The sequence below is a fragment of the Diospyros lotus genome, chromosome 5 (assembly GCF_014633365.1).
Source record: "Diospyros lotus cultivar Yz01 chromosome 5, ASM1463336v1, whole genome shotgun sequence".
In the NCBI taxonomy this organism is placed as follows: Eukaryota; Viridiplantae; Streptophyta; class Magnoliopsida; order Ericales; family Ebenaceae; genus Diospyros; species Diospyros lotus.
In genome coordinates, this window is record NC_068342.1 from 6,737,561 (window position 1) to 6,764,429 (window position 26,869).

General features: G+C 31.8%; 1 protein-coding gene across 2 annotated transcripts in view; it reads left to right on the forward strand.

The window, feature by feature from the left end:
• The first annotated feature begins 19,201 nt into the window (after positions 1–19,201).
• Positions 19,202–26,869, forward strand: part of LOC127801846 (carotenoid 9,10(9',10')-cleavage dioxygenase 1-like) — an 86,796-nt gene continuing 79,128 nt past the window's right edge. The window contains exons 1-8 of one of the 2 annotated variants that reach the window (XM_052337312.1): positions 19,202–19,521; positions 22,141–22,211; positions 22,428–22,442; positions 22,873–22,984; positions 24,695–24,794; positions 24,963–25,025; positions 26,348–26,458; positions 26,542–26,726. In XM_052337312.1, coding sequence (XP_052193272.1) covers positions 19,291–19,521; positions 22,141–22,211; positions 22,428–22,442; positions 22,873–22,984; positions 24,695–24,794; positions 24,963–25,025; positions 26,348–26,458; positions 26,542–26,726 — 888 coding nt within the window. In that variant the 5' untranslated portion in view covers positions 19,202–19,290. The remainder of the gene's footprint in view (positions 19,522–22,140; positions 22,212–22,427; positions 22,443–22,872; positions 22,985–24,694; positions 24,795–24,962; positions 25,026–26,347; positions 26,459–26,541; positions 26,727–26,869) is intronic. The other variant, XM_052337311.1, reaches the window with a different exon arrangement.

Sequence of the window (26,869 nt, forward strand, 5' to 3'; positions counted from 1 at the left end):
CTAATTAAAAAATCAGTCATTTTCCCAAACCGCGCACAGCTCTCCCCCCAAGGCTCGAACCCGACCAGCTGGGCTGGCTGCCACATTCATATATATATATAAGTGCCTTCTATTAAATTTAAAGTGACTTTCAGTCACTTTTCAACCTTTACACCAACACCCACAGCTTTCCATTAATTACACACGCGCCCACCTTAATAATTTCCCTTACACTCGAACTTTCATAAATTGACACTTGCACCCCACATCCAATTTTTCACTTATTACATTTTCATCCCGAAATTTTCAGAAATTCCACTAAATTAATTTACTTTAATTTTTTTTCTTTATTTCCATAAATATTCCCAAATAAATTAATTAAATACCTAAATTTCCTATTTTCTCAAAAGTACATAAATAAACATTTTTCTTAAATCTCCAAATACCCAAATAAATTAATATTTCCTTTTAACCCACAATTATTCAATAACCATCACAAATACAATAATTAAGAATAATTAACCATTTTCAAATAAGGTAATCAATTATCTAAATTTCTTATTCTCCTCAAAACCATATAAATAAATACTTTCTCTTAAATTCTCAAATATTCAATAATGTCCTCAAATACCGATTTTATAATTATTATTTATTTTTAAATTTCGAGATATTATAATTTTGGATATAGAATAGATGAGGGTTTTGATGGGAAGGAAAGGAAGGATTTTAAGTACATCAAGGTGTGTAAGAAAGGCAACGAGTGAAGGGGATAAAGAAGAATCAAATACTTGTTAGGATGTTAACAAATGTGGAAGAGAATCAAATACTTGTTAGAATCAAAACTATTTTTCCTTCATTTATTTTTATGCCAAAACTAAAAAAAAAAAAAAACGGTACAAATTTCAATCAATTATATTTTTTTGTAATTAATTATAAAATTTAAAAGAAGAAAAATAAATATTTGGTAAAGCTAGCAGCCCTTTTGAAGTATTTCTTTGGTAACCTCTTTTAATCATTATCAACATGTTCATTTATTTTTTAAAAACAAATGTTTAACAAAGGTTAAATTAATTATGATAATTGAGCATGGATAATTTAAAAGCTAAAATAACTCAAATAATCTTTATTTATTGGGCTAATAACAACAAAAAAATAGAACCTTATCGCATTTTTACAATTTAATCCAAACGTTTCAATTTTGAAATTAACTCCTGATTTGTTCGGCTGGTTGCAATTTTATCCACAACCCAAATTCGATTCGAGATGAATGTGTGTCTACTGATGTGGTACGCCACCTAGCATTTTAAAACATTTTAAGTGGGCCTCACGTTGACACATGTGAAAAAAAATAAAAAAATGCTATGTTATATATATATATACACGTGTGTTAAAAATATATATACACACACTAAAAAAGGCGGACAAGGGATGGAATGATGGTGTAACATCCAGGTATTTTGAAAAAAAAATAATTTTTGTAATCAAGATGAATTATTTTTAATTTATTGATGATTTTTGAATTTGAGGAATTTAATGGAAGAAATTAAAATTTTTATATTTTGGAATAGAGAGATGATTAAGAGTTTTTGAAAATTTTTGGGGGTTTAAGTGAAATTTTGAAAACTAGGAACCGGGATTAATATAAATTTAATGGTTGTATATAAAGAAGTGAGAACGCTGGCAGCTCACGGGTTCGAGTCTGGGTCGACGCGAAGGATGTTTTATTTTGCTGGATCCAGTCTAGGGCCAAAATGGCGTCGTTTTGGGCATTAAGGAAGGCGACTGTGAGATGTCCCTATCTCGCCATGTGTCAACTGATGGAGGGAGAACCATGTGTTAAATTGATGGAGCATTAATTGAGAGAAGTGAGAGTAGCAACGACATTAATTGAAAATGTGAGAGGGCATTAAATTGAGATGGGATTAAAGAATTAAAGGAGCATGCATGGGGTTCTGAAAATAAATTTGGCTGCCCAAATAGCTTATAAATTAGAGAGACCTAGCACTACGAACAAAATATGAATTGAACATGAGATTAATTTAATTAGATGATTCTGCATGGTAAACAATGATAGCATGTGAAAGAGAGTTGTATGAGAGTTAAAAATTTACTAAAATCTTAATATATATTAAAATAGTAGAGTTCCTACAAACAGTTTCTGCCAAAAAACTGTCTTTAAAATTTATATTAAATTTGTATAAGTTTTCAATACTATTAATTAATCAAAAATAAATATTTTATGTCATATATTCTCATCAATTAATCTCTCAATCAATCAAAAATAAATATTATTTTTGAGAAATATGCATAAACAATTTAAACTATTAATTAAGTCATAAAAAATCATCTATTTGTATAAAATCTTATTTTTTTTATATCTTATCTTAATATCTTAATATATATTAATGTAGCAGAGTTCCTGCACACAATTTTCCGCCAAAAAGATGCCTCTAAAATTTTCATTAAATTTGTATGGATTTTTCAAGAGAATTTTTAAAGCATTGAAAAACCCATACTTCCTTACGTTTAGGAGTTTTAATTTATATTTATAATTTATAAATAAATATATAATATAATAAATAATTTTATTTTAATAATTAATTAATCACTATATTTAATTTAATGTAAATATTTAATAATTTATTGTTCCAATGTAATAGTTTTTGTGTATAAATATAAAGTTCATGTCAAGATTTTTCATTTTATATAACGTTGTGCAATTTAGTAAAAGTCTTTTTAAATTAACTTTTCAAAATATGAACGTTAAATGTTCAAGTCGTGAGACTTTGAAAGATTTCATACTTTAAAGATAAGTCAGATACTTATAGCATTGCCATTGAGATGATTTTCATGGATGAACATTATTTTTTCTATTATAAATTTATTATTAATTATTTATATAGATTTTGTCATCAAATTTATAGGATGAAAAGATTCATGTAACAATCAAGTGTTAGTTGGTTCTGTCTTTCAAAATATTGATTTGTGAAGGATAATTGTATTTTATACCCAATTTTATACTTATATATGACAATATGAAATACAAAAGTACAAGACTACAAGTCACAAGTACAAGCTAAATTTAATGTCATTTAATGTCAAAAACTATTGTTATAGATGCTATAGATGAAAGTTTTCTAATACAAAATTTTACTTTAGTGTTAGTACTTTAAGATGTGGCCACTCAAGAAGGGGAGTAAATTGAGTGTTTAAAATTTTTCTCTCTTTTAATAAATATTATTGATTATTTATTTTCTCTAAGAATATATATAAATTATTTTTTTAATTAAATTCTTGTTATTTAATTTTAAATAAATTACGATTTTATAACTATGTATATGTAAGCTTGAAATTAATAAATTGCAAGCCACAAAATATAACAAGAATAAAGAAATGAGGCATAAGACAATTTATAGTGGTTCGGTGTCTTCATACACACCTGCTCCACTCTCTAAGGTCTCAACCACCCTTGGATTCCACTAATTTCACTAAGATTTTCACATTAGTTCACCTTGAAAACTAAATACACTTCTAGATTACAATGGGTTATAGAAAAATCACTAACACTAAGATTTTCTCCTTAGCTTACCTTGGAAACTAGATTCACTTAGATTTTAACAGTTCTAGAAAACCTATATACAGGGCTGGCCCAAGGCATAGGCCACTAAGGCCTATGCCTTAGGGCCCCCAAAAAAATTGGGCCCCAAAAAAAAAAAACACAAAATTGGGGGCCTCCAAAAAATACAGTGCCCCACCCTCCCCTTAAAAAAAATTATTATTGCCTAAGGCCCCATTGGGCCTTGGGCCGGCCCTGCCTATACAATCCACAATAGTAATTTAAATATTACAAATAATTTGTCCACACTTGAACACAAATAAGCAATTAAAAACAAATTATACAAGATAATAATATTTAAATAAATAAATAAACAGTGACCTCAGTTTGAATGGGGAAGATCAGATTCGGCTTTGCGATCTCTTTTTCTCCTCTTGCCTTATGACTCTTCGATAGATGAACAATGAATCTTTCAGAGTCTTAAAATGTTTAAAAATTAGTTTGGGAGTTTTGGGAGCTTTGGATGTGCAATATGTGCAATGGATTTTCAAAAAATGAGTTGAGGGGTATTTATAAGCATTTTAGCCACTAAATAAAGGGTTAATATGAAATTTGAAATTCAAAAGATGTTTAAACTTTCTCAAATAATAAGAAAACATGTCTCACCTCTAATTCAAAATAAATTTACTTTTTGCATAAGAAATCAAGATTTGAAAATTCAAATATAAGCTTTTGGGACATAAATAATTAAAATAAGAAAATATGTCTAAAAGAAATCTCCTTTAATTCAAAATAAATTTATTTTTTGCATGAGTAAGAGAAAACATGTCTAAAACTAATTCTCTTTGATTCAAAATAAATTTATTTTTTGTATGAGAAAGATAAAATATGTCTAAAAGTAATTCTCTTTTAATTCAAAATAAATATACTTTTTGCATAAGTAATAAAAACATTTATCAATAAATGAAAATTCAAACATAAACTTTTAAGACATAAATGATCAAAAGAAGGAAACATGTTTAAAGATAATCCACCTTTAATTCAAAATAAATTTACTCTTTGTACCTTAAATCAAAATAAATTTATTTTTTATATGAGAAAAAAATATATTTATATTGTAAAAATATTTTTTAATTTAATCATCAAAACTTAATTAATATGAGCAAGTTGGCTCAACATTTAGGTTATTTGCTAATATTTTGAGTGTAGTTGAACTTGACAAATAGAAATTGTTTGGTAAGTATAAAATTGATAATGCAATTATTTATGCCTTTATAATTGACAATTTTTTTTTCAATTTTATTAAAAATATAATTGGAGAGATCATTGGCAAAAACAATGCTAAGTGCCAAGAATCTTGTAGAATGACAAGCGAGAAAATGTGACAACCTACTTAATATATTAATTATTTTTTAGTACATTAAATGATAGTACATTGAATTAAGGGTGTTCTCTATTAACACATTGAATAATGGATAATTAATCAAACTTAAATTTTGAAAAAAGGCTCAGTACTAAAAGAAAAAAAAAACTATAATTATCAATTATGCAATTATTTAAAATAATGAGTTTAATTTTTTATTTTTAAATTTATAAATCTATTTTAATTACACTTTTCGTGCATCACACGGGTTTAACACTAGTTTTGAATTAGAAAAAGAAGAGTTCTATAAATATGGAAGTGCATGCGGGACATAAAGTTAAAAGAAAGGTTAAGAGTCAATTATAGATTGTGCAAATAATTGAGTAAGGCAGAAAGTCGTGTTCATAATTTGAAGGCATGAGATCCAATATCAAATTTAAAAGTGGTTTAGTAATATTTAGTTAAAATAGTTCTTTTAACCTATTATGTTGAATTTTTGTTAGAAGAATTCTAATACGTTGTAACAGTTTTTTCAACACTTGAAGGAATCTATTCAAAGAGATATTCATTAAAGCATCAAAAGCAAACTGTAAGAGTCAATGTATATTTTATGTGCAAATTTTGTGATCATAACTTGCATGTGATGACAGCAAAGTTTCAAGGCATGAAATTGTAAATTTTGGAGACTGAATAAAGCTCGTGTTGGGGTCCATGAGATATCATATGGGGGCCACCAAGAGTTGAGGATGGATGAGATGGACGGACCTACATGCTTAAATCACTTCATATTTTTTTTCTATATTTGTTATAAACTATGATTTGCTATTTTATATATATATTGCTTTTGTTAAGTCTTAGAACTCACCCCCTCTAACTAACCATAAAGATAGCTCGGGTTCTAGCAAAGGGAATGCAGTATTGGAAGAATGATCGTCGATGAACGCAATTGATGAGCCATAAGGAGACTTTTATTTATTGATAATTATTTTAATTACAAGCATTCTGGTTTGTATTAAGTGTGTGAAACAAACGGGATTTTAAGTATTTATGTGAGAATTAAGTTTATATCTGGTAAAAGATATTGAGTACATGGTTAGGATTTCTTATAGTTATTTTCTTTGAAAAATAAAAGGGTTTCTTATAAGTTGTTTTATAATATCATCCTGTCTCTGTAACAATTTTAAAATTTCAAGCGTATAGCTCAATTGAGATTCAAGTGTCCTCTGCTACTTATTTTTCTTTTAGGACTTGAATTTTCAGCCAGCGAAGGCAGTGAAACTTGGATCACACCAAGGGAGCCCATATCTTTGGGGCATAACCGTCCTTTAAATTTGATAGATTGTCGTAGTTGTAACCGTGGGTTACGGTGGCACCCTGAAAATGGGATCGAGAGGCATCACAGACGATTATGGCGATGAAGAAAAAGATCGAGGTGACGGCGATAGAGAAGGAAATAACGTTGGACTAGAGACGATGGCCAATCTAGAAGCTACAGACGACGGAGAAGGAGACAATGATGAGATTTGACGTCCCCAATCCATGTTTTTGCTTGATGCAATTGATTTTCTAAAGTTTAAGCCCGACCTTGAACTTGGCTATGAACATATCGGCTTTAGCATTCATGGGCTTTAGTGTTCATGTCTGGGCTCAGTCAGAAGAGTGCCACCATTTCACCACTATTAACAACAATCATAGTCCCATTGGACTCGATCGAGAAATCACTCTTAGGGGACTTTGTGTCATCAAGATTCGGAGACCTGCTTGAGCTAGGGTTTTTTATGCACGCAACGCCGTGAACTATGGTGGTGGTGGTGGAGATTAGTCGCTGCCTCCAACCTAACGTCGTCGCCTCGATCTTCTTCTTCGTCGCCGTTCTCCATCCCTTGCCCGCATTTTCTCTGTGTATATATCTATATAACATAGCATTTTCTTTTTTATTTTTTTTTTCACATGTGTCAACGTGGAACCCACTCAAATGTTTTAAAATGTCAGGTGGTGTGCCACGTTAATAGGCGCACATGCCTCTCAAATCTAATTCGAGTCATAAATAAAATTATAACCAATTGACCAAATTGAGAGTTAATTGGCAAAATTGAAACATTTGAATTAGATTATAAAAACGCTCTGGCTTTTTGCTGCTATTAGCCTTTATATTTTAATAAACAAAACTCCAATAATAAAATTTTCAAGAAATATGCGATTCATCACTCATCTTTTCTCTTTTTAAATATAAAAAATACATTATAGATTAAATATATACGATGTGTTAGATGAAATTATTGGTTTAAATATATGAGATAAATAACATGTTTTATTGTCTTCATATTAGTAATTATATTTTGTTATTGGAGGTAGTTTATATAAAAGTTTATATTATAATAATCATAAGTGTGTTCAGTTGGGATAACAATACATACAAAAAAAATTTCACCACTATCAATAACTATAAGGTTAATCACATCATTGTCAAAAATAATAAGGCATTTATTATATGAAAAATGCTACTTATATTTCTTGAGCTACAAAAAGCAGCTCAAGTAACAAAAATACTCACTCAATTTACAAAATTGCAAAAACCCCTTCCCTGTTCTTCCTCTCTCCCCTCACTCAATGATGCCATGGCTGTCTTTTCTCTCTTTTCTCCCCCATTTCATGGCTGTAACGCCCTGCTTTCTCGAGCGCGTGATAACTTGGGACAATTCTGAGACAATAAATTTTTTTTCCTTGAAACTAATCCTAAATCACATCATACCTTGAATCTGTCTCAGAATTCTCATTCATTTTTCTCGAAAGAGAATCACTATACACATCAAATGCGGAAGCAAGGATCGAACCTAACATCTTAACATTAATCGAAATTTAGATCTTACATCATCGTTCCTCAACATAACTTAATACAAACATAAGTTCTCAACTATCATTAACCTTAAATCAGGTTATACATCCTCATGCTTTCAAAACGTCCAAAATTCAAAGTAGCAAAACTTAAATGCATGTGCTACATTACATACATTTCATTCATCATGCACTCTACTAAGTGCCATTTCATACCTCATTCATTCTGGTATCTATTACAATCTCCATCTGGAACGTTTGAATATTCTAGGGGCAAAGGCCAAGTTAGATGATGAATCATCTGAATAAGGGTACAGAAAACATTTTTTCGTGCATGAATGCAATGTCTTACTCATCGTAAGGGTCAACTTCACCTTTCATGCTACCCACCATTTTTGCGGCCACCTCTTTCGAAGCCGGGGTGTATAGGTGCACCCTTGGTAAAGTAGTGATGCCAGTTCATACTCCTTATGGCCACAATGCACGTGATGAATGATATCAACGTATACATATACATTTCATAACATGTCATGTCATGTATGTAGTCTACGTGATGGATACATATCAGAGCATGTCAATATGATGAAAGCATTCCCGAGGATCGAGTTTTATAAACATAAATCACCAATCATTTTTCATAAAATTAAATCCATTTGGAAAGTATCACTTACCTTCTCAAGCCTATCGAGCTACAGCGATATTCTTGCATTGCCTCAAAATTTATGCATCACCTCGATTTGAGTGCCAACCTCAAAATTTGCACAAGTCACTTCAACTTAAGCCTCAAAGCATCCTAATCACCATAATTATTTAAATAAACATTAAACCTATTTTTCATAATTTCTTGCATTTTTTTTTATTTTTCTCTCTATTTATTCTTATTTTTCTCAATAAATCCAAACTAAATATTTCTAAAATATTTTCTCAAATATTTCACTATGAAAATTCATAAAATAATATTCTGGAATTTCTGAAATTTTCTAGGGAATTTTACTTATCTTGACTTAGCCTCTCCGACTTTCTCGGTATGCGTGTCATATCCTCTAAACTCATGCCCGAACCATTTTTCTTGTCAAAATCTCCGAAAAATTACTAAATCCCCAAATCCTATTTTTCAGGATTTTTATTGCATTTTTTTCTTTTCTTTTCTTTTTTTTTTCTTTTTCTCTTATTTTCTTTTCTTTTCGTCGTCTTCTTCTTCCTTTTCCCGCCTGCACGCGAACCAGCCTTAGCCCACAGCCGCCGCCTGCGCGGCTTCCGGCCTGCCATCGCCCTCGCCGCCTCTCCCCGGCCTCCACGCAGCCGCTGGCAACCGTTCGCTGCCGCGTCTGGCTGCGGCCTTGCTGAAACTGGTTGTGGCCATGGCTGCCATGGTCGGGCCAGCTTCCCTCGGCCGCCTCCAAGCTTCCAACGACCCCGTCGACCTCGTTGGACATTGCCTTGGCTATTGCCGACCGCCCCCTTGTTACTTTTTCTTCCTCATCCGCCATGGCCGAGCATTGAAGCTTCTGTTTCGCGGCCATGGCCACCTTCGGCTGCTGGAAACGACCACTCATCGGCCGATCACTCTCTCTCGCGATCTATCTCCCTCTTTCTCTCAATCCCCTGAGCCCTCTCTGCCTCTCTCTCGGTCGAAGCTCAAGCTCCCTACTTATTCACTCTCATTCTTCCCCTATTTATAGGCATCACACCACTGCCTCACGCCTGCCTCGCCCATTCTTCTTTGCGTGAGAATTACTCCATAAATCTTGTAGAGGCATGGGTTCAATCTTGCAGGGCATGGGATTTGCGTGCAAATTCTCCCATAATTGATCATCAAATTGCAGAGCATGGCAACCATCACTCGCGCACACACAGCACGCGAATGCATATATATATAAATAAAACTATAATAATAGAAAAATTACATATTTTAATCTAAAAATTCATCTCTATTTCACTTATAAAATCCCCTAATTGCAAATACGCCCTTAAACACTGAATTAAATTGCATTACAATATTGAAAACGCAAAATTAATAACTTCAAAATTACTTGATTTGGACGATTTCGCCCTAGTGTCCTTACCGGGCTGTCGTTTCATCCCAAAACCACTGAAGCGTTGTTCATTACGAAAAATCGGAACCCCCTCAGGTTTCCATTGTCTTCCCGAAAGTCTCATGCGACAATTTGATTTTGCAGCCTAAATGGCAACTGCATTTTAACTGTACCGAAAATCGTTCCCGATCTGATTTCTTTTGATACCATAAATTCTATCTCGAGACGCTCGTTGAACCGTATTATTTTCCTTAGACAATTTCACTCTGAGGCATTCCCTGCAGTTGATTCGGTACTGATAATTGTTATCAGGCCAATTTTTCGATATTCAAAGCTTGCTTAAATTACGTGGCAACCTTATGCTGAAACGAGGTCTTATAATGGCTGCCTCTAGCAACTGCCCATCGCCACCTTCACCTCGCCGCTTCGCCTTCCCTTTCGCATGTCGATCGTCGTTGCTGGAGGTGGTCATGAGAAGGGAGAAGAAAGGAAAGAGGAGACCACCATGAGTTGCTGGGTGAAGGAAAGTAAATTTGCATATATGATAAGGGTATTTCTATCATTTTGACATATGTGTGTAACCTTTTCTGCCACCAAAAGAGTACAAGTGGCATAATTCTATCATTTATCATAGTTACACCATTTTTAAGTTGAGTTAAACATTCAAGTTTGCTTAGACAAAATGGATGGTGACTTTTTTTTTGTTCATAGAATTAGATAAACTCATAAATTCATCCAAACTAATGCAATCGAGTAGGTTTGATTTTTTTCCAACTTGGTTTTGTTTCTATTCTATTTTCAATTAAAATTTTATTTGAATTAAATTATTAGTGTTGTAACATAGGTTTAAGCCCATTAAAAGCCCAAAATAACTCTATGGGTTTTAAGGTGTAAAATTCTCCAAAATTTGGGGACATGCACAACGCACAAAATAGATAACTCTAACATCTGAATTTTTTTTCGATAAGATAAACATTATCTATAAGAATTATAATTTTAATGGGTTTCAAAATTTCAAGATAGATATTATCCGAAATTTTTTTAATCCTATCAGGGTTAAGATTAGTCAAGATAAAAGTTATGTAATCCCAACAGGATTAGGATTAGTCAAGATAGACATTATCTAATCCCAACAGGATTAGTAAATGTCAAGATAGATTTTATCTGTAAGAATCTTAACACTAAATTATTTCAAATTACTCCATACTCCTCTATAAATAAGTAGACACTCATTTTAAAAAATGTATGTCTCTGATACTGGTGTAAATACTACTCCTGGGCTTTCATCATTCTTAGTACCCAATTTAAGTATCAGAGTGTTTACGCAGAAAACCTCCCGCTCTCTCTAACTATTTTCTTTTTTGCAAACTCAAGCGACTTGATGATAACATTTCCTGTCAAATAAATTTATTGTTGTATCTTAATAACAACAATTGGGTTTGGGTATATGGATTCAATCTAACCCGATGGACTTATGTAAACAATAAAAAATTTCTATTTTTTGTTAGTATATTCTTTATTTTGCTTGTGCTGCTTACTATTTTTTTTTCTTATGTTAAAACATGCTTTATAAATTTTGATATTCTAGTTTGTGTGTCACATATTTTAGATTATGAATTTTTGATAGCTTTTTATAGATTTTCAAACTTAAACCCTAGCTAATCTAATATGAATTTGTTCAAGTTGGGTAGGTTTTATTTTATAATTGAATTAATCAAGTCAAAAATTTCAAACTTTCCTGATTTATTGAGGTTTGAATTTATATTAAATCCATATCGACTTAACTCAAGAATACCCTCGCAATGCATATACTTTGATCATTACCTACACAACATGAGCCATTGAAGTTGTTGGCAACCTAATTCAATTAAAACCCTTTATATTTAATTTGACAATAAAACAAGAGAAATATATTTAATGTGGAAGAATAAAATCAATTTAAAAGATATTTTAGTCTTCATATTATATATTTAGGATAAATTAAACTGATATCCCTTGAAATTAAGTGAAATTCAAGACATCTCTTCTTAATTTAATTTTGAAAAATTACAAGAACCCTCCCTCAATGAGATATAAAATATTAGAACTGTTCTCTTTATCTTCGGTGGGTTCATTATGAGAGTGAATTTAACGATGCTTAACTTAGGATACTACAACCCTATTTTTTTTTTTTTTTATTCCTCATTTTCTCTCAATGTTGGGTTGGAATGAACCCTTCAAACGATTGATGGGTTGTTGATGGCTGTCATTATTGTGCATCGGTGGTGTAAATTTAAAAAAAAAATAAAGAAAGAGGAGAAAAAATTATTAAAAAAGTAAAATAAATATTTTATTTTTATTTTTATAATAAAAAATCATTATAATTTTAAATTTCAAGAGACCTCAAGAACGTTCATGTTATTTACCTTTATTTATTGTATTAATGGTGATAACTTATAAGTTAGGTATTAAAAAAGTAAAATAAATATTTTATTTTTATTTTTATAATAAAAAATCATTATAATTTTAAATTTCAAGAGACCTCAAGAACATTCATGTTATTTACCTTTATTTATTGTATTAATGGTGATAACTTATAAGTTAGGTCGTATGAAAATAGAAATAGAAATGACAAATGAATATAATATGATGCGATGTAAAAATGAAAAAATAATATTTTTTTTTAAAAGTAAGAAATAAAAGTGTGTAAATGAAAAAAATTTAGAAACTTTTTGTAAGTATAATATTTAGTATAGAAAATTATATCAAAATAATTATTCAATTAAATATTAACTCAAATTCTATAATCATTCAAGTAAATATAATTAAATAGAAGTTGTTTATATTTCTAATGTAGTTGTTGAGATAAGAGAGATAAATTGCTTATGTGTCTAATATGATCGTGGAATAAAAACGCGTTTTTAAGTGAAAACACATTTGTAATCTTTTTTTAATATTGTAAAATGGTCTAAAAATATTTTTAAAATTATAAAAAAATAAAAATATTATTTTAGTATTCCATTACATTTTCAGATGGACCATTTTAGTGTTCTCGTACTTAAAAACAAAAGATAAGAGAATTTAATAATCGATCACAAGGAGTGCGATTTTGTGCATCTCTTTTAATGAAGGTGAATCACCCCGTCAATTTTGTGAGGCCCCCGTCTCTCTCTTCTCCCCTATCCTTTCTTCCCTTCCCTTTTCTTCTCCAGCAAGTATCTTGTAGCCTTTCTGTCACCGCTGCCTCGCCTCACTACTCGCATGCTGACAGCTGCTATATCTTCTTTCATCGCGGAGAGATAGGATGTATCTGTGATCGACGATGCAAGACAGTGGAGGATGCAGCAACGATCGAGAAGCGAAATGCGAGATGATAAAGCAGTGAGAGATGAGGTGGTGCCAAAGAATGAGGATGTAGTGGTGAGAGGATTGGCAACAAAAGCAAAGAAAGGGGAGAGAGGGAGGAAAAGAGAGAAATGGAGACCCCTAAATAACTTTTTTACCTTTCAAATTAACGGAGATCACGTTAACCTTCGTTAAAAAGGTGCACAAAATTGCACTCGATCATAGGGTGATAAATGGTAAAAGAATTGGATAATGCCATTCGGCCACCCTCAGGGCCATCCTCAAAGCCACCTTCAATCAAATTACCAATCTACCCATAGTGTGAATTTACAAAAATAACCTCAGTTAGTGCTTCATTTCTCTCACACCAGAGGTCTCACTCTTTCTCGTGCAACCTTTACTCTCTCTCTTCCTCTATCTCTCTTTCTTTCGCTCTCTCCATTTCGGTAGCCCTTGGGTCGTTTCAGACAGTGCTCACAATAGTAAGGGGCTCGACTATGATGTTCGCGATGGTGGCAAGGCAAGATTGGTCGGTGGGCGACAGACAATGCTCTCTCTCACACACACACTCAGTCTCTTTCTCTTTCACTTACTCACTACCACCCAAACTTCACTTATTATCTTTCTCTCTCTCTCTCTCTCTCTCCCTATCTATCTATCTCACTTACCCTCGACCTTGAGGGAGGAACACACCGTCACTGCCACCACTGTTTACACCGCCGTTGCCCACACTCGATCGAACTCTGCCTTGAGAGAGAAACCTGCCACCATTGTCGCTCGTCATCTCCATTGCTCTGATCTATAAGGAGGTAAGTCTCTCCCATAATGATTTTCAGCACACATCTATCATATATACGTACATATGCGTTATTTGGGTTTTACTGAAACTTTAAGTTTAGATTTATAGAGTTTCGATTATTGGATCTTGCTAGTTTTTGGGTATGTTGATCGATGGGCACTTGGGTGTCAGGTGATTCCTTTTGATCGCCAGAAACCATCGGCCACGATGGCCGATGACGACTAGCAGTACATTTTTAAGTTTGGTCAAAAATTAAAATTAAGATCTACAAAAATTCAACCATTAAATCTGACTCAATTTTTTGTATGTTAACTCTAATTGTAGGCTCTGATCATGAGAATTTTAGGTCAGCGGTGGTCGTCGGCAGCGGTTGTGTACATACATACATACATACATATATTTTGTAATTATTTTAGTTAGTTTATATTGAATATTGATATTTAATATCATATTTAATTATGAATTTGTATGGAAGATATTAAAGTTGAATATTGAATTTGTGATCTTTGAATATTATGAAGGTTAAAATTGAATTGAATTGGTTGAAATTTAAATGTTAATAAATTGAATTGATATGTATTTATTTTGTGAATCTTAGAATTGAAATTATTAAGTTTATTTAAGAATTGAATGGTAAATAGTGATTGTTAATTTTATTTAAATTTAGATATTTATTAATGTGTATATATATTTTAAATTTATATTAAATAAAATTTAAATTATGTCAATCTTTTTTTGATAATAAATTGAAGTTTTTAAAATAAAAAGTTTTAATTTTAATTTGCTAACTATATTTAGATACATATATAATAAAATAAAAAATAAATTATGTTTTATAATTTAAAATAAATTATATTCTTTAATTCTTTAATATTTATTTTAATAAATATAAGAATTTAAATATAATTATATAATTTTTAGTTAAAATGTTTGTTGCATCTATTGTTTGTTTCTTTCATATATAAATAAATATAAAATATTTAAAAACTTTGTCAGTAATTTGACAAACAAAAAAAATATTTGAAAAATATAAATATTATTTAGTTAGATATATTTTAAATATAGTTAAAAATTTGGTTAAACATTTGTTACTAAAAAGATATTTAACAAAATTAATTAAATATTCAAACATTTAAAAAATACAAAATTATTTAACTAATTGTTATCTTACCAAAATTAAAGAATTTTTACTTGTCTAATATATTTATTGACATTTACACTTATTTCGTATGTGCCATAGAAAAACATCTAATTATTGGATATAAAATTGCTCGTGTGACTAACGATTCTATATAACCTAAAATTATTTGTGCAAAAAATTATATATTTTTCTCCCACAGTTAAGTAGAACTTTTTCCCAATGGGTGATATCTAATGTGGCAGCAAAAGCACTATTTTGAGAATGTTGTATTTTTACATTTAAAACAAATAAATTAGTAAAAATTCTCTTATTTGGATATACTTAATAAAGATGTTGTAAAGAATTAAAAGCTGATTTGTTAGAGAATTTATCATCAATCCAACACTATCAATCGTTCTTGGGGAAGTAAACAATAATTTATATAAATGTTGTTGCTAATTGAGGGTGAAATGTGATTTCAACCTTGTATCAAGAAAAGTTCTCTAAATAAATATATTAAATATTTTGGGATAATTGTCTTTATGCGGCCTCTTGTGCTCATACCCTCGATTATATTAGGAGATGTAAATTATAAGTTGGATCTTTGACTCTTGCGCAAGGCAAAGATCAAACTCGCATTTACGGATTAATACCTGTATATTGCTCACTCGACCTATGCTCTGGAGGCAAATATATTAAATATCTTACCTTTAGAGAAAGTAGACTACCAACAAAGAAACAAACAACATGTAACAAACATTTTTACTTAAAATTATATAATTATATTTAAATTTTTATATTGAATAAGTTTGATTTAAATAATTAAAATAAATATTAAAGAATATAATTTATTTTAAATTATAAAACATAATTTATTTTTTATTTTATTATATATGTATTTAAATATAGTTAACAAATTAAAATTAAAAATTTTTATTTTAAAATTTTCAATTTATTATCAAAAAAATTGACATAATTTAAATTTTATTTAAAATAAATTTAAACTATATATACACATTAATAAATATATAAATTCAAATAAAATTAACTAACTATTTACTATTTAATTCTTAAATAAACTTAATAATTTCAATTCCAAGATTCACAAAACAAATACATATCAATTCAATTTATTAACATTTAAATGTTAACCAATTCAATTCAATTTTAACCTTCACAATATTCAAAAATCACAAATTCAATATTCAACTTCAACGTCTTCGATACAAACTAATGGTAAACCCGTGCAAGGCACATGAGAGTTTAATTTAAAAATAAAATATTAAACTTATTATTTTAAATAAGTTTAATAAAATTGATAATTATAATTTCTTTTTCTTTTTCTTTTAATACTCATTTTTTTTTTTTATCAAACTTTAAGTTTAATTAATTATCCACTATTCAATATGTTAATGGAGAACATAGTTTAATGTACCGCCATTCAATATGCTAAAAAATAATTAACACATTAAGTAGGGTATTGGACAAAATACTTATAAATTTTTTATTTATTATATTTATTTATTTATTATATTATAAAATTTATAATATATTCATTCAGAAACGTTCGTTATTTTTTATTTATTATATTATATTTATTTATAAATTTTATAAATATAAATAAAAACTTTTAAATGTGAGGAAGAATAAGTTTTTCAATGATTACAAAATTTTAAAATTATGGATTTTAATTTCTTCTATAGTCTTAAAAATGTGATATCTTATATATTAATTAGTATTGGAAAACCCAAGCATTTGATAACCTTAAATATTTTTTATGAATTTGTTAAGATATCACATTTTCAAGACTATAATATAATTATTAAAGTAAAATCAATAATTAATTAATCCCTACCTTTGATTTAATGCAAATTTTGGTGGGGAAAAATTCACCATTGATTGACATTTGACAAAATATTTTGACTAATTATCTTACTTCAATATATTATATATATAAGATAAAGATATAAAGATAAAATTTTATACAAATTGATAATTTTCTTTGACTTAATTAATAGTTTAAATTGTCTATTAATATTTCTTAGAAAACCCATACAAATTTAATACAAATTTTAAAAGCAAAAAACAGTTTGACAGATTTTTTGAGGGAAAAAAATATGCAAACTATTATACTTTAATATATATATTATATAAAGATAAAATTTTATATAAATAGACAATTTTATGTGACTTAATTAATAGTTTAAGTCTCTATTCATATTTCTCATAAATAATATTTATTTTTGATTGATTGATTGATTAATTGATGAGAAGATTTGAAATAAATTATTTATTTTTGATTATTTTTGATTTTTTCCTGATGATTATTATTCTTTTATATAAATAAAGATAAAGATTATATAAAGATTAAGATATAAAGATAAGATTTTATATAAATAGATGATTTTCTATGACTTAATTAATAGTTTAAGTTGTCTATTCATATTTATTAAAAATAATATTTAATTTTGATTGATTAATGGATTAATTATGAGAAGATGACAAAAAATATTTATTTTTGATTAATTAATAGCATTGAAAAATGCATGCAAATTTAATGTAAATTTTAGAGGCAAAAAACATTTTGGAGAGAAAAATTATTGATTTTTTTCGATGAGACTATCTTTCTTTTATATATATATATATAATGATATTAACTCAATATTTAATATACACATGATAATGCATTGAAAAACCCATGATTAGCATTGAAAAACTCATGTATTGGAAATTTAATTATTAATTTTACAGTAATTATTTATTACTGTTACTTTTAGAAATAATAATTTAATTATTATTAATGCAAGTTTTGGGGAGAAAAAATTCTTTTGCAACTATCCTACTTAGATGTATATAAAGATATTATATATTATTATATTATATAAAAATAGTATTTTATTTAATTGACAATTTCTGTAACTTAATTAATACTTTAAGTGTCTATTCATATTCTTCATTAATAGTATTTATTTTTAATTGATTGATGGATGAATTAAATATTTAATATTCACATAATAATGTATTGGAAAATCCATGATTAACATTGAAAAACTCATATTTTTAAAATTCATTATTAATTTTATAGTAATTAGTATTTATTATTTCAACATTCACAATATAAACTAAATAAAATAATTACAAAATATATGTATGTATGTATGTACACAATCTTTGCCACCCAAAAATTTTCACGATCAAAGTCTAGCATTAGAAACACCAAGTCAAAAGAGTAAACATACAAAAAAAGGAGTAGATTTAACGATTAGATTTTAGTAGATCTGAGTTTTAATTTTTGGCCAAATTTAAAAATGTATTGTCAGTTGCCATTGACCACCAGGGCCGGTGGTTTTCGGCGATCAAAGACAATCACCCAACACCCAAGGGTCTATCAATAAATATACCAAAAAACCAACAAGATCCAATAGTCGAATCTTCATAGATCTAAACTTAATGTTTCGGCCAAACCTATAACGCATATATAAGCACTGTCAATCGCTACTAGCCATTGTGGCGGTGGTTTTCGGCAATCAATAGCAACCACCCGACACTCCTATTTTCATTGACCAACATACCCAAAAACTAACAAGATTTAACGGCCAAAATTTTGTAGATCTAAGTTTAAAGTTTCAGCCAAATCTAATAATGCGTATATATGTATATATCATGGATGGGTGCGAGACTTATCACCTTGTAGATCGGAGTAATGGATACATACGACAAATGGGAGAGACAAAGAAAAGGCCGAATCGAGCTCAAGAGATGTCGGAGATGAAATCGCATAGACAATAGATTGTGAGAGAGAGCCAAACTCCGAAAGATAATACTTGTATTGGATTGACCCAAGGGCTACTGGAAGGGAGAGAGAGAGTGACGGCCAAAACGAGGGGAAGGGTCACACGGCCGTTGCTCTCTTTCCTTTCTGGCAGATAAAGAGAGAGAGGAAAGGTCAATGAGGGAGAGAGAGACGAGGTAAATTTTGAAATAATGGATTTTAAGCCACTTTTCGTATTGCGATATATCGTAATATTTTGGAGTCCAAAAAACAAGATCTATCACGGTATCTCGAGGGTAGCTTTGCGTGGCCGAATGGGATTATTCAAAAGAATTACGTGGCCAGAAGCTACTCCACAATAGCACTCCGCGGCCACTGATTCTCGCTTCACTAGACTACAACCACACCATTCTTAACACAAAGACTAACCTTGCCCATTTCTGTTGAAAATAATCAGAATATACATCCACAGAGAGAGAGAGAGAGAGAGAGAGAGAGAGAGGATCATGGGAAAGAAGGGGGGAGAGGAGGAAGAGAGGATAGCGGGAGGGGTGGTGGTGGTGAATCCTAAGCCCAACAAAGGATTCTCTTCCAAAGCCATCGATTGGTTGGAGAAGATAATAGTCAAGCTTGGCTACGATTCTTCGCGTCCTCACCACTACCTCTCTGGTAACTTTGCTCCGGTCGTGGACGAGACGCCTCCTTCCAAGGACCTCCCCGTCAAAGGCCACCTTCCGGTATATGTCTCTGTTTCCCTGATTCGGTATTCTATTTCTAATCAAGTTCATCTGTATCTTGGTACTGCCCTTTTGTTTTTCGTAATTCTATTGATTAATCAATGGTGTCAGAAGTACGTAACTTTTTATTTAGTACTCTAAGTATGAATTTTCTTAATTCTTATGCGGTCTTGATTACCGTTTGTTTCCTGAAAAACGGAAAAACAAGGGAAGAAAGGAATCTGTTTGTGGGTTTATCCCGTGCTTCTTGTTTTCATGCTATTTTTGGTGCAAATTGCATCTTCATGTGCCAATAACGGAAAGTATATGCTCTTAGTTGTTTACGCTGAGTATTCAATGAGGAATAAGGTTCACATCAGATGAATATTTCCCAATTGTCTGTGAAGTGATAACGACTTGTGAACTTGTCCAGCTTTCAGGTGCTTTCGAAGGCTGAGTAATTTATATAAACATGTCCCCGAATTGATTAATGAATAATCAATATTTTATATGATTGCCCGTGTTTGTGGATGATGGGGAAGGAGAGAAATGGGGATTGTATTGGCAGTGTCGTGGAAGCGTATTATGTCTTGGTAAGCTGAAGCCTAATTCAGGTGAAGACAAGGTCAAGAGATCAGAGTCAGTCAACAAAAGGATATTTTGAGTTAGGAAAGCTTAATAAAATGTTATGACAATAAACCTGCCATATAGCTGCAAGGAAGCGTAGGTTATCTGATAAGCCAAGTATAGTTATTAAACCAACTTGGAAGATAAGGCATGGAAGTGGCAAGGTAAACCATGTTAAAGGAATTTTAATTCTTGTTCCCAATTCCCATACCCAAAATGTTGGCCCTCACTTCATGCCATTTCATTTAGTTTTTGAAATACAAAGAAAAACAACTTCTTTCTATTCTAATGACTTCATTCACTTCTTTTACATACTAAATATGATTCAAACAGGATGAGCATTAATTCTTCTTGTCCAAATCTTTCACTTATTTTCCAAAACCTTGAATCAAGATGGATTGCTAATCAAGATGGCTGACTTGTGCTTCAGTTGCTAAATCTGGAGGGTCTATCAGGTACCTTGTCCCATTCTCCTTCAGTATATGTAAGCATCCTGATTAGTCTCACAATGAGATGCCTCCACCACGTGACATGCCCCCTTATTTCCTTGCATGTATGGAGCATACTAAATCTCATGACCCCTGAGGTCTAATAGGGGCTGGCAACTTGAACTAAAATGGGGGATGTTGCCAACTAATTGCATGGGTTTGAGATCTATATGATTAGGGGGTTTTGGGTAGTGCATTATGGAAAAAGTCATAACCAGGTATGAGTTGGGATGGATAGGCTTTAAATCACCTCACTATCAACCTACCCAATTACATTGTAATACTTTTAATACAGCTTTATATAATAATACAAAACTATTAAGAGTTTTGTTTTCCTTAGTTTTATGGGAAGATTATGTGTATTTTAGTTTTACAATGATTATTATTTTGATGCCATGCAGGATCAACTTATCCTAACTGTTTGATTTGAACCTTGTTAGCTTAGATGGGGTAGAGATGAGGTGGAGATATTCAACCAATCTCAGGTTTTAGGCAGAGAGGTTCAATCTGTCAGGGTTTTGGGACATGTGTGGGGGAAGTTCCTTGTATTAGGGGCAAGATATAGTTGATCAAATCCATTCAACTGCTATCCTAAAGGCTGAGGCTTAAGGTGCTATTGCCATTGATGTCCCTTTTCTCAGAAATTCAGTGTTCCAACCAGCAGTGAAAGTTGTCTCCAGTTTTACTGGCCTGCAGAAAAGGCCATATAGCTGCCTTTCGCTCTTGGGCACCTGATTTGGTGGCCTGGCCTCTGGGATATAACCCTCCTACATAAATAATACTTGTTCAGAAATGATGAAAATTAGGCATTACTATCCATGCCTCTGGCTTGGAAGCTTTTGGTTTTATATGCTCTAGGTTCACCCCTCTCTCTCTGTTGATCTGAGACTGCCTCCCTCATTTTCCCCGTGTCACTTTGCCAATATTTGGTAGATCAACAAACCCACCTTCTAGAGGGTTTTAGGCCAGCCTACTCAGCTGCACTATCATGCATCTTGCAGTAATATTGCTGAAAACAGGGCCACAGAATTCAGCTAAATTGAACAGAGCCCTGTGGACAAGATAGTCACACTGATCTTTTTTGGGATTTTGACACTCGAAAAGGATACATGTTGGTTCTGGCCTTTTAGGCAATTTGAGCAGACACTTCACGCGTGTTATAAATATATCATCCATGGGCAACCTAACAGGAGATTACCTTTAACTAAAGATAAGATTCCATGTGTTAAGAGATATTCAAGTTTTTAGTCTTACCTTTAATGGCAACCCATCACTTGTTTTTTCTTTTTGGAGAAACAGTTCACTCCTCATCTCATGCAAATCTGCCAACAACTAGAATCATTTTAAACAGTGCTCTAACCATATTTTTTTATTCATTTTATTTTTTAAATGATTATTGTTTGCTGGAGGTCTAGAATTCATGTAGCCAACCCCTCGTAATCAGATTAAGGCTTGTGATTGTTTGTTGGTCGTTTTTAAATTATCGTTGTTCCAATTTATGACATCTAATATTTGTGCATTGCAGAATTGCCTGAACGGTGAATTTGTAAGAGTTGGTCCTAATCCAAAGTTTGCTCCTGTGGCTGGATATCACTGGTACATTTTTTTTTCTTTTGCAAAACTGGTTTTCTAGGCATTACTAGATCTATTTTAAGAAATTCATGCAGTTTTCAGATTTAACAAGAAGCAAAACACTTCGTCTGGCTTATTTTTCTCAATAGTCTCTTCATAGTTGACACTTTTAGGTTGTGGCTTAGTGTGAATGACACCTAGATGAGACTTTTACTTACACCCTTTTTTGCTTGTGTGCAGGTTTGATGGAGATGGGTGTGTACTTTTCTGTTCCCTTGCTGAACTTAATGTATATATGGTTCATTTTAACTTCTTCATAGAGAAGGAACTCAATGATTTAGCATATAGTATCTGTTTCCGCTAACAAAGGTGATTTAGCAAGGGAACAAAGTATATATGTTGATGCGTAAAACTTAACCATATAGCCTTAATGTATATATGGTTCATTTTAGGGATCTTTCATCCAGACCAATAGTCTTTACTTCAAAAAAATACAGCTTCTTGATCAGTGGGTTTGAATACAAAAAGCTCTCTCTCTCTGAATGGATTTATAGTTTCCTGTTTTTTGTTTTTATGTGCTACTGTCCTTCCATCTATGTGTAGCCACTTCTGGAATTCAATATTAGAATGGATCATGAAGGTTTGAAGGCAACCAAGGGTCTAATGATGAATATTAATTTTACAGCATGATTCATGGTTTGCACATCAAGGATGGAAAAGCAACATATGTCTCCCGTTATGTAAGGACATCTCGTCTTAAACAAGAAGAGTTTTTTGGAGGAGCCAAATTTATGAAGGTATACCTTTAACCTAGATAAATTAAATGTTTTAAGCATTTTATTGATCAAGCATCTCTATTCATATATGTGGTTGCCCAAGGCATACAGACAAAGATATCTCTGAAATCTACTCTTTGACCAGTGATTCACTAGCCACTATATGCACTTATCCCACCCTATTCCTAAACCTAGCAGTTTGGTTGATTATTACTCTTATAGGCTCATCTTGCATACAAATTTTGGGGCATTCTGCATCTGCTAAGAACATTTCTTCCTTTAAGGGTAGTTGTAAGGTGTTTCCACTAGATAAGAAAAAACTTGATAAGATGTTGGAAATGATCATTTCAAATAGATGCTCATCATAAGTGTCCCCCCCCCCCCCAAAAAAAAAAAAAAAAAAAAAAAAATGATCAAAAGCATCTGGCAATGTCATGCCTATAGAAAAGAGTGCCACGAAGCTGTAGTTGGGGAACTTGATAGAAGGGATTTGCTGCGGATGAACAAATCTCTTTCTCTAAATATTATGTTGGTGAGACAAGTCGACGTACCGAGTAATATAAACTTTGAGCAAATTCCTTCATATTGTGCTTATGAATAATAAATTTTAATCAACCAGTTCTTATTAGCAACATTAAGGTTGGTTGTTTGTGACCTTCCGGTCACAGGTTCAAGATGTGGAAACTGCCTCTTTGCAGAAAGCATGGGGAAACAGCCTCTTTGCAGAAAATCAGGAACCTTTGTCCATTAGGGCACCCTTTTTTATTATTATGCTTCCATTTATCAAAACAATGTGGCATCATGTCTGCTTGAGATGTCTCTGTTTTTATTGATTTTGATTTTGCTTTTGAACTGTGCATATATTCGATGTTTTGTCTCCCATTTGAAGGGGAGTTTTTTTTTGGGGGGGGTGTGAATAGAAGAATCAAAAGATTGTTCTCTTACCAAACTGATGTGGAACAATCAAAAGATTGTTCTCATACCAAATCTGATGTGGAAAAAAATAAAAGGATTGGGAGAAGAAAGTAGGGGAATAGACAGGAAAAAGAAATAGAAGCTTGGGAAGAAAGAAGAAGCAGCAGCAAAGCTGGGGGAGGGAGTCAACATCTCTGTATTGAATATTCAAGTAGTCAAAAGCTGAATTTCATACTACAGCATGTGCCTTATTTATAGGCAAAAGATAATCCTAACTATATCATGATTTTGAATTCCTGTCCAACTATAATTATCTCAATTAAGAGATAAAACCTAAACCAACTATATCTCAAAAGTTTAAAAAAGATAAACTAAAACATGCTAAAATCAATCATCTAATAACCGTATCACTTGTAAAGAGGAGGAGGGAAAATAGAAGAAGATATCAACCATATTCCTCTTAATACTCCCCTCCAATCAAGGAATCTTCTTTTTATTCGCCCTTTTCTTTTTCCTTAGTACCCTCATCATGGATTCTAGTCAGAATAATTTTTATTTTATTCTATTTTATTTTTATATCTCAGTTCCCAAATTTAAGCATTGTGAATGCTTGTCTCTTGACCTTCTCAGTTTTATTTTGAAGGGTGAGTTGATTGGTTGAATGTTGTAAATGGAAAAAGCTAATTATCTGAAGACTACGTAAACCACCATACTAAGAGTACATAAATCACCATATTTTCTCTGTACATAAACCACCAATGCCCACATATTTTCTTTGTAGATCCAATTATTCTGTCTTTGTAACATAACCTGCAGATTGGAGACCTCAAGGGGCTCTTTGGATTGCTCATGGTAAACATGCAAATGCTGAGAGGAAAGCTGAAAGTATTGGATGTTTCGTATGGAACTGGAACTGGTGGTTTTATTGTCCCTTTTCTCTTATATCTTGTTTGACATTAATTCCAGTATAGTAACATTTAGTTGCCTGATATGCTTCCTGTTACATTTGTTCATTTACATTTTTATTTCAAGATGGCATATGAGAAGTGTAAGGAAGAACTAACCATTTTTCACATTTGTCCAGCTAATACAGCTCTTGTGTATCATCACGGAAAGCTCTTGGCCCTTTCAGAGGCAGATAAACCATGTGAGGCAATCTCCTCCCTTTTTTGATGGAAGCAATCTTCTCTTAGTTCTAATGGAATCAGTCTCAACTTTGGTTCTTTATGGTTGCTAACTCTGTTGGAATAAATGGTTATGTGAAATTGGTGTCTTAGGGCCTGTTTGGTGGGAGTTCCATTTTTAGTTTTCTGTTTTCATTCTTCATTATTTTGGAAATGAAAACAAGAAATGACCTTTGATTTCTTGTTTTTTTTTTTTTTTTCAAATTTTTTTACTATATTTGAGAATAATGAAAATGACAAAAAGCATATGCACAATTTCTGCTTCATTTTCATCTTTTCCCCTCCCCACCACTGGCGACCTTTGTTGCCAGACTCCTTGTGACTCAACCTCTTTAGGATGCGAATCCATCGGCAGTAGATAGGGGAATGGAGAGAGAAAAAATTTGCTAATTTATGTATACGTAGGGGTGTAAAATGGCCCGTTTTCTGGGGCTAGCCTATGCTCTGGGGCCTTGCCAGTATGGCTCATTTGGCACAACCCCCTATGGGCTGTGCCAGGACAGGCTGGTTTGGGTTGCTATTTTTTATTTTTTATTTTAAAAAGCAATTTTATTAACATAATAAAAGTGTAGTGGTTAATAAAATTTTGATCATTTTATTAAAAAACACACCTCAACAGCTCAACTAACAATAAATAACACAAATACATTCAACAATTTTTTGTATTGTACGGGACAATAAAAATAATTACACCAGTGCACTTAAAAGAATAAATTTACATTAAATCATGTTGTTAAATGCTTTAGAATTTTTATGGTCATGACAATTGCCTCATAGTTATTGATAGGAGCTTCATCTAATTTTTATATCAAGTAAAATCTTTTATAGACCATAAGAACTTACCATATTCCATTTTTAAAAAGGAGTTAACGTGTGTTGGTATGGTCTGTCGAGGATTTTATTTGACATTAAAATTAAATCAATTCCATACTATTAACTATTAGGCAATTGCCATGACCACAAATATAGAAATGCTGTAACTGTAAGAGAGAAAATACAATAAAACAATACACTTAAAAGCCTAGAGTTGGGGGAGGGGGGAGATCAGATTTCCCTGAGGGGTAGGGGGAATCTGATTCCCCCATGTAGCACACCTGGCCCAGTTCAAGGGCCATGGTGAGGCCCAAAAACCCGTCCCAGCCTTCAGTAATGGGCGCCAGGCACAGCCCAAGTCTGGGCCACCTTTACACCTCCATGCTTACAAACATATATATCTCCTGTGGCACTCCACCTTGTTTGTGTGGTTTAGTGCCGAGCTGAATGTTATATCTTCTGCATTTTGCAGATGTCCTTAAAGTGCTGGAAGACGGAGACCTGCAAACCCTTGGCCTTCTGGATTATGACAAGAGATTGTCACATTCCTTCACTGCTCATCCCAAACTTGACCCATTCACTGGTAAAATCTGTCTTCCCATCATGACATCTTGTCAAGTTCACTTCAACACAGTCCCTTTAGATTGATAGAATCCTTGCATGCAGGCGAGATGTTTACATTTGGCTATTCTGCCACACCGCCATACATAACCTACAGAGTTATTTCAAAGGATGGTTTCATGCATGATCCTGTGCCAATAACAGTACCAGAACCCATCATGATGCATGACTTTGCCATTACTGAAAATTATGCAATTTTCATGGATCTTCCTTTGTACTTTAGACCAAAGGTATGGTTACTTTCAATTTGTTTAGTGTTGTTTATATGGTACAGAACTCTCCGTGTTAAACAATTGCATTGTCACTGAATTTCAGAGAAACCTTTTAACAATTTGGATATATATTTGGGCATTTACGTATTTATTTTTATGTG